This window comes from Tenrec ecaudatus, chromosome 11 (assembly GCF_050624435.1).
Source record: "Tenrec ecaudatus isolate mTenEca1 chromosome 11, mTenEca1.hap1, whole genome shotgun sequence".
Taxonomy (NCBI): domain Eukaryota; kingdom Metazoa; phylum Chordata; class Mammalia; order Afrosoricida; family Tenrecidae; genus Tenrec; species Tenrec ecaudatus.
The window spans coordinates 46638518-46651277 of record NC_134540.1 but is presented as its reverse complement, the minus strand read 5'-3'; the positions used below and the strand labels follow the sequence as shown (position 1 = coordinate 46651277).

At 42.4% G+C, this 12760-nt stretch overlaps 1 protein-coding gene across 4 annotated transcripts in view; it reads left to right on the top strand.

Moving 5' to 3' along the window:
* The window catches only part of MTRF1 (mitochondrial translation release factor 1), a 44080-nt gene that overhangs the window by 15282 nt on the left and 16038 nt on the right, over positions 1 to 12760 (top strand). For 3 of the 4 annotated variants that reach the window (XM_075563015.1, XM_075563013.1, XM_075563014.1), the window contains exons 6-9: positions 4606 to 4778; positions 6308 to 6425; positions 9213 to 9349; positions 11850 to 11948. In XM_075563015.1, the coding sequence (XP_075419130.1) occupies positions 4606 to 4778; positions 6308 to 6425; positions 9213 to 9349; positions 11850 to 11948 (527 nt within the window). The remainder of the gene's footprint in view (positions 1 to 4605; positions 4779 to 6307; positions 6426 to 9212; positions 9350 to 11849; positions 11949 to 12760) is intronic. The other variant, XM_075563016.1, reaches the window with a different exon arrangement.

Sequence of the window (12760 nt, the reverse complement as noted above, 5' to 3'; positions counted from 1 at the left end):
CAGCACTGGACCACTAAATGCCAATGCTGCGCTAAATGCCCAACTGCCAGCACTGGACCCTAAATGCCAACGCTGCGCTAAATGCCCAACTGCCAGCACTGGACTGCTAAATGCCAATGCTGCGCTAAATGCCCAACTGCCAGCACTGGACCGCTAAATGCCAACGCTGCGCTAAATGCCCAACTGCCAACACTGGACCCTAAATGCCAACGCTGCACTAAATACCCAACTGCCAACACTGGACCCTAAATGCCAACGCTGCACTAAATGCCCAACTGCCAACACTGGACCCTAAATGCCAACGCTGCGCTAAATGCCCAACTGCTAACACTGGACCCTAAATGCCAATGCTGCGCTAAATGCCCAACTGCCAGCACTGGACCTAAATGCCAACGCTGCGCTAAATGCCCAACTGCCAGCACTGGACCGCTAAATGCCAACGCTGCGCTAAATGCCCAACTGCCAGCACTGGACCACTAAATGCCAATGCTGCGCTAAATGCCCAACTGCCAGCACTGGACCCTAAATGCCAACGCTGCGCTAAATGCCCAACTGCCAGCACTGGACTGCTAAATGCCAATGCTGCGCTAAATGCCCAACTGCCAGCACTGGACCGCTAAATGCCAACGCTGCGCTAAATGCCCAACTGCCAACACTGGACCCTAAATGCCAACGCTGCACTAAATACCCAACTGCCAACACTGGACCCTAAATGCCAACGCTGCACTAAATGCCCAACTGCCAACACTGGACCCTAAATGCCAACGCTGCACTAAATGCCCAACTGCCAACACTAGACCCTAAATGCCAACGCTGCATTAAATACTCTAGGTGAATTTCACCCAAAAATTCCTCACAACGATCCTTGGTGAATTGATTGAATTCAGGGCCCTGTTTACAGTTTTCTGAGACCCTTTGATGTGCAGGGCTGCAGCTCTGGTTATATTATTATTTTATACAAATAAGTAAAATAAAGCACGGAAAAGTGAAGTAACTTGTCTATGGACACACAGCTAGAGGACATGAAGTATGAATTTGAACCTAGGGAGCTTCTGACTATATAGTAAAGTTGCTGCCTGCTCCCACTCAGCTAATGCAAACTCAAAAATTTATACTCAATATGAAGTAAAGGGGTAGGGGTGGAGATAATTTTAGGAATACAGAGGCGGGTGGTGGCAAGTATGGGGTGAAAGAGTATGTGTGAGATGGGAAATCTCAACTTGCTCTGACTTGAGACTGCCCCAGCTCTAGATGTCTCTCATTATGAGACTGTCTCATCACACTGAGAGTAAATAGTAAATATGTAAAGTTTTTTGTTATCAGTTTCCTAGATGCATGGCTTCTTTAGCTAGTTTTCAAGAAGATAAACAGTAATCTGTTCTATTGTCATAGGAAGACCACTTGTGTTGGATTTATTAAGAGGCAGTAGATCCGTCTCCAGTAAGATACTTTCCTAAGGCATTCTCAAGGGTAATGGAAACCGTGTTCAGTTTTCACCTAACATGATGTCATGGATGGGATTGGGGCTCCCAAAACCTGTGCTGTAAATCCTAACCCCTGTGCTGGTTATAATCCCATTTGGGAATGGGTTTTCCTTGTCCACATTGGTATAGGGCATGTGGAAAGAGCCCGTGTCTTCCAGGGCAGAGGCAGACTTTCATCACGCTGGTTAGTTGAGGGCAGCCAGAGGAAATGGAGCTCATTCAAGGAAAGAAAGCTTCCCTGGAGGAGTTTATAATGATATTTAAGGAAGGGGGGGTAATCATCTTTAGAGGAGTAGATGAACCTCTATCAATTATATTGTAAAATAGATCTAAATCAGCACAACTGATATAAACTACGAAGGGCACAAACTGTTGGCAGCATGCAAGAAATGCTTTTCCCATGAGTCCTTTCTGAAGAATCAACTGGAGAACAAGGTTCAGACAATGAAAATGATTACAGAAGGATCAACCAAGAGACTGGTGAGTACTACGTATGTGGTTGAGGGTTCAGACGAGAGTCTGAGTCAGAGCCGCCTCCGCGACCGTGGGAACAGCCATTGGAACAATGGAGGGAAAGGGGGCAGAGGACACATTAAAAAGCATCAATATTTTCACTAGTTGTATTTTGCAGTAAGATGAATATTGTTATCTTGACACGTGTGTAATATCATACGCCCTTGAGAACTATCGCTCTTGATACCGTGACTGGGGGAAGGGGGTGTGTGAAGAGATAAAAATGTAATAGAGAGGAATTTGAACAAAAGCTCTGTAGTCTTGAATCTAAAGTGGAAGGATCAATTGTCATGAACAGTGAAGTCAAATGTTACCACCCTTGCAAACTAACAGATTAGCCTATCGCAGTTTCCTGGGTCAGAGAGGAAAGGCAGTGGATGGATTCTGGCAGGAACAGTTGCCAAAGTGGCAGCATTTTTGTGCTGGTTCTCTGAGCCCCAAATCACACAGGCCATGTGAAGAGGGCGGAGGACACCTGTCCTTTCAGGGCAGGAAAGGAACACTGGACTTGGGCATCTCTAATCTTTTTTAGTGAGCAGTTAGCATGCCTGTCTATTGCTCTAGAGAGAGATTCTCTCACAGGGAAAAAAGCAAACTGCCCTTAGCTTGGGAGGGACACATTGTCTCTGTTGGCCCAAGCTGTTTGCTATCTAAATACCTTCTGAGAGTCTGAAACAAAGGGCAGTCAGGTGCAAGAGATGCACAAACAAGGGACTCCTGGAGAATTGTCTCCCCACAGAAGTTCGACCTCCTAAGTATTTGCCAGTTGTGTCTGCCGAAAAGAACTAGAACCTGTGACCAACCAGTAACAAGGAGAATCTGTACCCCATTGTGGCCTTGAAGTACAACTTCTCTCCTAAAGGGAGTAGGACTTTTTGAAGAAATGCCTAATTACAGGGCTGAGGCCAGAAATGTTTAAGATAATCCTGGATTATCTTGTTATAACATAGCAAGGAAAGTGTCAAGGATCATGTCAAAAATCATATGAAGAGGTTCCCATAGGCCAAAGATAAGACAAGCTGAGCTTCAGTAATTACATTTGATTTTAACATTCCAGATAGGCTTAAATCCTTGAGAACATAATGGTATTTTTTAAATGGGTCATCTTTAGAAGATTAAAAGAATCTCAATCAATTATATTGTTGAATATAATACTCAAATTGATATAGAATTAAATTGATAAAGGACAGAATCGAGCATTTAGCCTACCTCTCCAATCTCACTGTTGTTCCTGCTGTTATTTGCTGTTGAGCCAATTTGGACTCATGTGACTCCAGGTGTGCAGGGTACAATGGCTCTATAGCCTGTCCCTGCAGCACCTCTGGGTGGATTTGAACTGCTAACCTTTCAACTAAAGGTCAAGCTCTTAACAGTAGATGAGGGGAATTGTGTCTTGATAAATGAATTTTAACTCCTGAGCAAGAAACGGCAGTATGAGATCCCCACCGTTTCAAACCAGTGATGCAGCAAAGGCTGTCACGATGGGAGAAAGAAGCACAGGGTTTGCAAGGGCCCTGAAGCTGGCGGCTGATGCAGTCTCTCTATGCAGCTGTCACTACACTAGGCAGACAGCAGAGGAACAGGTAGAATTGCCCCAAGTTACGCAGTTCATACTGTGGAAAATTCTACAGACCCAACAGTTCACATTTTGCAGCAGGTAATGTGTAGGAAATTAAAGAGGTAGATGATATACTTGTAGATTCACAGAAACTTTAAAAACATGTCCAATATTTTTAAATGGGTAAAACTAAACTATAGTGCCTAGGGGTGTACATTTAGATTATGCCTCCAATTATAATAAAGAAGTGCTCGTTAGAATAATGCTTACTCTTGGAGAAGGGATAAAATTACGACTGGTGTGGGACACAGTGGCATAATGGGCTACACACAGAGCTGCTAACCACAAGTCAGTGGTTCAAACCCACCAGCTGCTCCTCGGGAAAAAGATGAAGCTGCTCCCATCAAGACTTAAAGCCTCAGAAACCCAAAGGGGAGCTCTGTCTGTCTTCTCTAAGGGTAGGATCAACTGTTCAAATCAGTTTCATAGTAAGGAATTTGAGCTTAGATTTTGAAAATTGTGTATGTTCCCACTCTGTAGATAAGAAAAGGTTAGATTTTAATACATTCTTGAGAATTTATGATGTACAGAATTATCCAGCATTATCAAATTATGATGTTACTGAGTATTCTCTAAGGATCCATAGATGGCGTTGTATTATGCATTGGGCTGTTAACCACAAGATAAGCTGTTCAAAACCACCTGCTGCCCCATGGGAGAAAGATGAGACTTTCTGTTCCTGAAAAGATTTACAGCCTTAGAAATACACTGGGCCAGTTCTTTGTTCTATAGGGTCGCTATGAGCCAGAATTGACTTGACAGCAGTGAGTGAATGCTCTTCTATATGTCACCATATTATCCTAAGACTGAATAGTTCAGTGTACACAGATCATTCTCTCCCATATAGATAGTTAGTTATATAATATCCGTTGATTACAACAGTACATCTTAGGGTCTGTACATACATAGGGTCTTAAATGAATTGTATGTAGCATCATGATCCCTTTCAAAGTGGAATCCATTAAGACTTGGGCTCTTAAATATCCTTAGGTGGCCTACATCACGCAGCTGCCCGAATTTCTGGTGACAATGTCTACAAGCATTTGAAGTATGAAGGTGGGATTCACCGAGTTCAACGGATTCCTGAGATTGGCCTCTCATCAAGGATGCAGCGCATCCACACAGGAACGATGTCAGTCATTGTCCTTCCTCAACCAGACGAGGTAACCTCACCAGGAAGCACTGAAAATTGACAGCTGGTCCATGTGAGCAGGCATGGTGCAAAAAAAGCTTTCGTATCCAGGAAAATCTGTTATTGTCATGATTACTGATCCCACTTTAAAGGTTAAAATGGGAAATTTCTATCACATTTGGGAGAATATGGCATTTGCTATCCACATACTCGCTAACTCACTATTTAATCGACTGTAACCTTATGAAAGAAATTATGCTTGGGACTCAGTCAGACATAGCCTTGCTGATGTATTAGTTCGTTTCCCATCTCTTTCTCTTTGATGCATATGCCAAATAAAACTATATCTCCTCGCTATTGTAACCTGTGACAACTTCCCCCGAGGACACTGGCCAACTGTAACCACTTGAGTAATAGGAAAGAGAGGAAAGGAGAAGAGGAAAAGACAAGTTGTCCTTCATGTCTTTAGTGCCTAGGGAAACTTTAGACTGCCCAACACTGGCATATTTTGATTGAAACTGTGTTTTATAGCCTTTTCACTAAATAATTTTGTTTTCTGGCACAATTACTGTGTCAAGATAGATTAAAAGAACTACCAACTTGTATTTTAGATTCTAACTTTGACCCTGTTAGTGTGTACTTTTCAAAGAAAAAATTCACAATGATGTCTGTCAATCATACATAAAAGTGGTTTATAGGGAACAAAATGTTAGCCCTCCCCTAAAAAGCAGCATTGAAACCAGCAGGAAGTACTCAGGAAAAAGATAACTGATAGCAATGATGACTGTGTAACCCCACTCGGAGAACAGATAACAGAATTGTACGTGAACGGATAACATTGGATGGTGTCAGATACAGCAAAATCATAATAATAGTGGTGGAGGGAAGGTGGGGTGGGGAGGGAAGGTGGGGTGGGGAGGGAAGTTGGGGTGGGGAGGGAAGGTGGGGTCGGAGGGAGGGGCTAAAGGGGAACTAATATCAAAGAGTTCAAGAAAGGAAAAGCTTTGAAACTGATGGTGGCAGCAATTATGCTTGATCTGATTGAATTATGGATTGTTAAATATCTGTAAGAGCGCTCAATGAAATGATTTTTTAAAAGAAAGAAAGAAAAGAGAAAAAGACAAGGCTTTCTGCTGCCGTAAAGAGTTAGAGTCTCAGAAACCCAAAGAACAGTTCTATGTGCTGCAGGGTTGCTATTAGTCAGAATTGACTTGCTAGCAGTGAGATGAGCTTAAAGACTATGTGTTTTATAACTTTTCATTTGGCCATACACCCAGAGAGATACTTTTCTTTCTTTTTCTTGGTATGTTCTATGGGAATTTTGAAATATTTTGTCACCTAGTGATGTCAGAGCACCCAAAGTCAGTGTTAACAAACAGAATGCCGTCAGAATGGGGATAGCGGTTCCTTCTTTGGTGTAAGTTATTTCTCCGTAGTCTATTAGCTCAGACTTATTTTAACACAAAATTGTAGCACAGTTTATTTGAAAACCTTGGAATAAATGCAGTATTAACGCGTCCGCTGAGTGCAGCATTACTTCTGTCATACCTCCTGCTTTAGGTAGATGTGAAAGTAGACCCCAAGGATTTGCGAGTGGATACCTTTCGAGCCAAAGGAGCGGGAGGGCAGCACGTTAATACCACCGATAGTGCTGTCCGACTTGTCCATCTCCCCACAGGTGAGCCTGGCCCTTTGATTTTACACGCTTATCTTTTTCTGTTCACATCTTACAAAACTTGATTGCACATTTGGAAGGCAGTCACTAAAGCGGTTGATTGAAGGTCCCTGTCCTCATGCTGCTGACACAGAAATACCCCCAGGGGATGGCTTTTAAGAAAAGGAGCTTATTTTCACACAGTTCCAGAGGCTAGAAGTCTGAATTCGGGGCATGACTATGAGGTGGTCTGTTTCAGCATCTTAGAGTTCCTGGGCTTGGAGAGGCACAGATCTGAAGACAAACACAGATGCAGAGAAGAGGCATATGTCACCTTTCTCCTCTGATTTGATCAGTCACAAGTGATTAGGTTTAGAATGTTTAGGATCCACCTTACACTGATTACAACCTCATTATCATAACAAAAGAAAAGCTATTTCCAAACAAGAGCACACTCATAGATACAAGGGCTAGGAAGGAATTCAATGCATGTTGGAGGGGGGGAAAATCGAGCACCCAATTCAATTCTTAACCCCATTCTTCACCTACTTTCTGCCCTCGCTTGAGTCTGTGAGTTCCATGTGTCATCCAGTCACTTCAGATAGTTTGTATTTTGCTTGTTTTTTTCGTACTGTTTTAGTGTGATTTTCAACAGAAAGAGATCAACATGCAATCAGATGTCACTTTTACATTTTAAATTAATTTTAGTCGATTATTAATGCTTTGCACATTTTTAGTTGCAAAAGTTGAAACAGCCTATACACAACAACAGGATAAATTTAGAGTTTCTTTTAAGTTTTATTCATTTTTTATTCAATAAGGAACTATAAAACATATAGATTTTTCCATGAACTATTTGAGACCCCATTATACATGAACAAAAGAATATAAAACATCTATAACTATACCCAATAACTTATTATACTTATCTTTGGTATATCCATTCAGATCGTGTTCTTTCACGTGCATTTGTAATTTGTCATTACTCTTTCACTACCACTGAGTTGATTTCAACACATAGAGATGTCATAAGACAAATTAAAACTGCTCCTGTGGGTTTCCAAGACTGTGAATATTTACAGGAGTAGAAAAGCTCACCTTTCTCCATGAAGTGGCTACACTTGTAACCCACTACACCACCAGGCTCCCCCAAATATGGTTATATATTCTGTAGCCTGCCATAATTTAGTCAATTTACAAATGGTTTGGTTTTAAGGTGAGTCAACAAAGGTCTGTATTGTTGGATATTGTTATCTTAAAATGAATTAAAGATAAAAATTAGGAAAAAAATGGGATCAGAGGTAATTTAAATTCTAATAGCTGGGCCAAAATATTTCAAAACATGTTAAAGGGTTATAAAACTATCCTATGCATCAATAAATTGCCTGCTTATTAAAAAATACCTTTTATTTCCAAAATTACTGGGAACCAAATTATTTAGGTAATCAATTGGTTCTCTCAGGATTTACTGAGCTGCTAAGTAATTGTTTGAGCTGAACATTCTGATCTGAGCCAGTAGATATGAATAGTAGCAGGTGTCTTGGCAAAAGTCAGTAGGGTCAGCTGACGAGAAGAGGAATTTGCAGGAAAGTTCATGAAAGCCTCTTACTGCCTCTAGTCCATTTCGACTCATGGTGCCCCGATAGGACACAATAGAACTGCCCCTATGGGTTTCTGAGACTGTAAATCTCTACAGGAGAAGAAAGAGAAAGCCTCATCTTTCTCCTATGGAGTGGCTGGTAATTTTGAACTGTTGACCTTACCATTAGCTGCCTAACTCATAATTCACTATACCACCAGGGCACCTCAGGAATGTCTAGCCATCTTGAAATGGAAATTTTCACACTCTTTTGGGTGATGAGCCAAGAGATCTGCAGACAAATGCATGGAAGGTGGAGGCAAGTAACCCTCAGCCTAACCATGGCCCTCCAGTAAGGCTGTTAAAATGTAAGTGTACACAGAATTCTTAGGTGCTCAAATTCACATAGAGAGGTTCTAGGCTGTATCTTCTCTAGATGAGGAGGAAACTGTTTTCGAGAACTTTTTCCATGCAGCTAGCTTACGCTGACAAAATGTGGGGGTAGGGTCAGATTTCAGCAAGAAACGTGTCTTTTTCATCTCACGTCCCGAAGCGCAGGGTTGGACGTGGACTTCAGGGAAGAACCGCACATCCTGAAGTCTCAAGGCTCACTATGTGGGGTTAACTTTGAGCTAGGAACTGACTAGAAGTTGATCGAAACCCCTCAAACCCAGAAGTTGACCAATCAAAATGAATGTGGCTGTGTTTGATTAGCTGAACTTAGAACCTCAACTGCTGAGAAACACACTCACTCTGAACACTTGCTTGTTAAGATTTTGAGTAGCTTCCTTTCCATTGGTTTTGTTGATATGAAGTCCTTTGCAAAACGTTCACTGTGAGTGTATCCCTGACTTAACAGGAAAAAGGAGAATTGTGGAGTGGGACCGAGAAGGGAGAAACAGGGCCTGGGGAGCCAGCAGTTTGCTTTGTGGGGAGTGAGGCAGCGGGAAGCCACTGAAGGCACTGGCAGGTGGTGGGGCCAAGCGCTGGGGGTGGAAGACACTGAAGCATCTGCTGTGAGACTGCCTGCATCTTCACAGGTGGGAGGACTTCAGTCTTCACAACCACCACTCCCCACACAGGGTTTCCCAATGTGCTAAATCGAACACATCCTTTGCCTTTGTAATCTCTGCCTGGTTTACCTTTTCCCTTTAGTGTGCCCTTCAGATCAATATTAATTTGGCCTGTGGGGTCTTAGACACAGTTGACCTCTGTTCAATACTGTTTTTCAGGGCTAACAGTAGAATGCCAACAGGAACGATCACAGATAAAGAATAAAGAAATAGCCCTTCGTGTGCTGAGAGCTAAACTCTACCAGCAGATTACTGAGAAAAAGAAGTGTCAACAACAAAGTGCTAGGAAGCTGCAGGTAAGGTGAATTTCGTTTAGGGATGTAGTAACTGCTCACAGTCATCGTGAGGTGTCGACAATGTTGTATTTGAATGTCAGTGTCGTGGAATGTGCTCATTTGTGAATAGGAATAGCCTATAGATGAGGGAACTTCAAAACATTTGTGGAAAAATCCCACTCTTTCTGTTTCTCAGTGAACTTTTTGAAGCCCCTCATGCCTGAGGACTGAGGGATTATGGCTAAATTTGGGCATGCCCATTTGCAAATGAATCAATGACATGTGTATATACTGAAAATTATTTCACAGTTATTTTCTTCCAGTAGCTTAACTGTCTTATGAGGAAATTGGTTCTGAATAATAATAATAATAATGCAAGCAACCAAACTCACTATCATTGAGTTGCTTCCAACTCAGTGACTAGAACCGCCTCTGTGGATTTCCAAGACTTTAAATCTTTGTGGGAGCAGACAGCCACCTGCATCCTTCTCCCAAGGAGTCACTGGTGGCTTTGAACCACTGACTTTGTGGTTAGAAGCACAGTGTGAAGCCCACCACTCCACCAGGCTCCTAAATAATCATTATGGTTCTTATTTGGAAATTAAAATGTCAGAGTTTTCATTTTTAAAACTATGCTTTTATTATTAAGCTTTACATGATATCAAGAATAAATTGGCACTGGAAGAGACATTACAGTGATTGCTACTGGTGGAGTCTGAGGACACGGGTTAGGGAGATTTCTCTTTCTCTAGGTAGTACAAATGGTTAAGGACTCAACTACTAGCTGGAAGGCTGGTGCAGGGGTAATGTGGGGGGGGGCGTTGTCCTTCAATATTAATATGGTGTATTAGGATGGCATTTGCACACCCAACTGACTGCCAGATAGATGGCTCTGGGGTTGGGTTTAGGACTATGTAATTTTTCTTAAATTTCCCTTGATGATCCATTACGTTTAGGAATTTGGTTTCATAATGTTTGCTTTAGAAGTTAAGTATATGAGTTGGGGGTACTTCATTTTATGTTTTACTCATTTAAAAAGTGAAAGCAGATGATAGGGGTGTGTTTGTGTGTGTGTGTCACTAGGAAGTTGGGGGGAGATGACTACATGAATATAAGTAGATTAGGGGAAACTGGAAATTATGTGTGGTGTGAGGAAGATTCCAAGTGCAAGGGGTTTCAAAGAAGGAAGATGGCATGTTTTCAGTTGGGACTAGGAAAGACAGGGAAGGTAAAAGACTGTTAGGGATGGGCATTGTTTGTGATGATGTTTTAGCAGAGTTAACCAAAGTAAAACCAAACCCACTGCCATCCATAGTGACCCCACCGGGCAGAATAGAACTGTTCCATAGAGTTCCTGAGGCAATAAGTCTAGATGGGAACAGATAGCTTCATCTTTCTCCCTTGGAGTTGCTAGTGGGTTTGAATTGGTGACATTTAGGTTAGCAGTCCAGTGCTTAACACTGCTCACAACTAGGGCTCCTTAGCAACTAGGGCTCTGTGGGCTGGTAAGCAGCATTTGGGAAATTAATATAATTTCAGAAAGCCCAGATCCCGGAATCGGATCAGAAGCGGGAAGTTAGAGAATGGGTCGTGTCAAAGGTGATTTCTTCCCATTTTTATCAGAGTATGGCACATAGTAAGCTCCCAGGAAATGCTTGTTAAATTGTTGAATGTGAATGTTTCATGCTTATGTGAACAAAAGCATATGGAAGAATGCTGTGTTAGTCTGGGCAGACTAGAGAAACAAATCCATGGACACACACAAATGTATATAAGGGAGAGGTTTATATACAAGAGCAATCGAACATTGAGAAAACATCCCAACCCAGTCCAGTCCAAGGCCATAAGTCTGATATTAGCCCATACGTCCGATACCAATCTATACAGTCCTCTTCAGACTCACGAAGCACATGCAATGAAGCCAATGCAGGACGATCAGCCCGTGGGTAGAAAGTCTTTGGGTCCAGTGGCATTGTTAAGCATCTCAGTACTAGCAGGGGTGGCTCTGTGGCTTCTCCGGCTTCCAAGGTCTGGTTGCGTCCATGTGGCTTGTCTTCTGCAATGTCTCCCAGGGAGTAGCAGAGAGAGACAGAAGTGTCCTCCTCCTTCAAGGAAGAAGTACCAAATTTCCCAGAATTCTCAGAAGGCCATGCCCACATAGTAGTTTCATTGAATGTCTCCAAATTCACAGCCTAGACTCCACCCCTACACTCTTAATCCTTAAATTGACACCAGATTAGGTGACTCCCACAAACGCAGAGAAGCCAAGAGGAGTTGACTGGTGTGGAAAGATGATTAATTTGGGTCAAGTGTTTGAAGTTGAACCTGGCAAAGAGCAAATTATTTATAGCTATGCTTTAAAAATGTATAGTCTTACATGCTAAGTTCTGCTTTGTTGTATTCTTTATAAATTTATGTATGTATATATGTACATACACATATGTGTGTCTTTTGGGAAATATGTTAGGTGTCCACTGCAAATAAGAAGTTAAAATATAAATTGCTTTTTGTCATAACACAGGTGGGAACCAGAGCCCAATCAGAGAGAATACGGACATATAATTTCACCCAGAATAGGGTCACCGACCACAGGATAGCATATGACGTTCGTGATATCAAGGTAATATAACCGAATGAGAAGCCCGCTGGGGGCAGTTCTACTCTGCCATAGCGGGCTGCTAAGTCAGAATCAATTTGCCAGCACACTGTATCACATCATGTTGTAGTTATTGTTGCTAGGTGCCAAAGAGTCGGGTCCAACCCATAGCAATCCTTTGTACAATAGAAGGAACACTGCGCTGTCTTACACCATCCTCACAGTTGGTCCTATGCCTGTGCCCTTTGCTGCAGGCACTATGCCAGTCTCTCGCATCAAGGGCCTTCCTCTTTGTCCAAGCATGATGCCCTTCTCCAGGGACTGGTCTCTCCTGGCGACCAAAGTATGTAAGATGAGATCTTGCTGTCCTTGCCTCTAAAGAGTACTCTGGCCGTATTTCTTCCAAGGCAGATTTGTTGTCCTTTGAGCAGTCCATGTACTTCCAGTACTCTTCTCTCCTGGCACTACAATTCGAATGCGTCGTTACTTCTTCAGTCTTCTGTATTCAGTGTCCAACTTTTACGTGCATAGTAGGCAATGGAAACTACCATGACTGTGTCAGGAGCACCTTAGTCCTCAAAGTAACATCCTTGCTTTTCAATACTCTAAAGAGGTCTTGTACAGCAGGTTTATTTACATAATGTAAGCTGCCTGTGTTCATAAAAATGTCCAGTCTTGGAAACGGAATGGAGCAGTTCTACCCTGTCCTATAGGTTCTCTGGGAGCCTTGATGGTGTTGGTGTATTGGTTACACATTGACTGGCTAACCTAAAGACCAGCAGTTTGAAACCACTAGCCACTACTAGGAGAAAGACGGGCTTTGCACTCATGTCTAG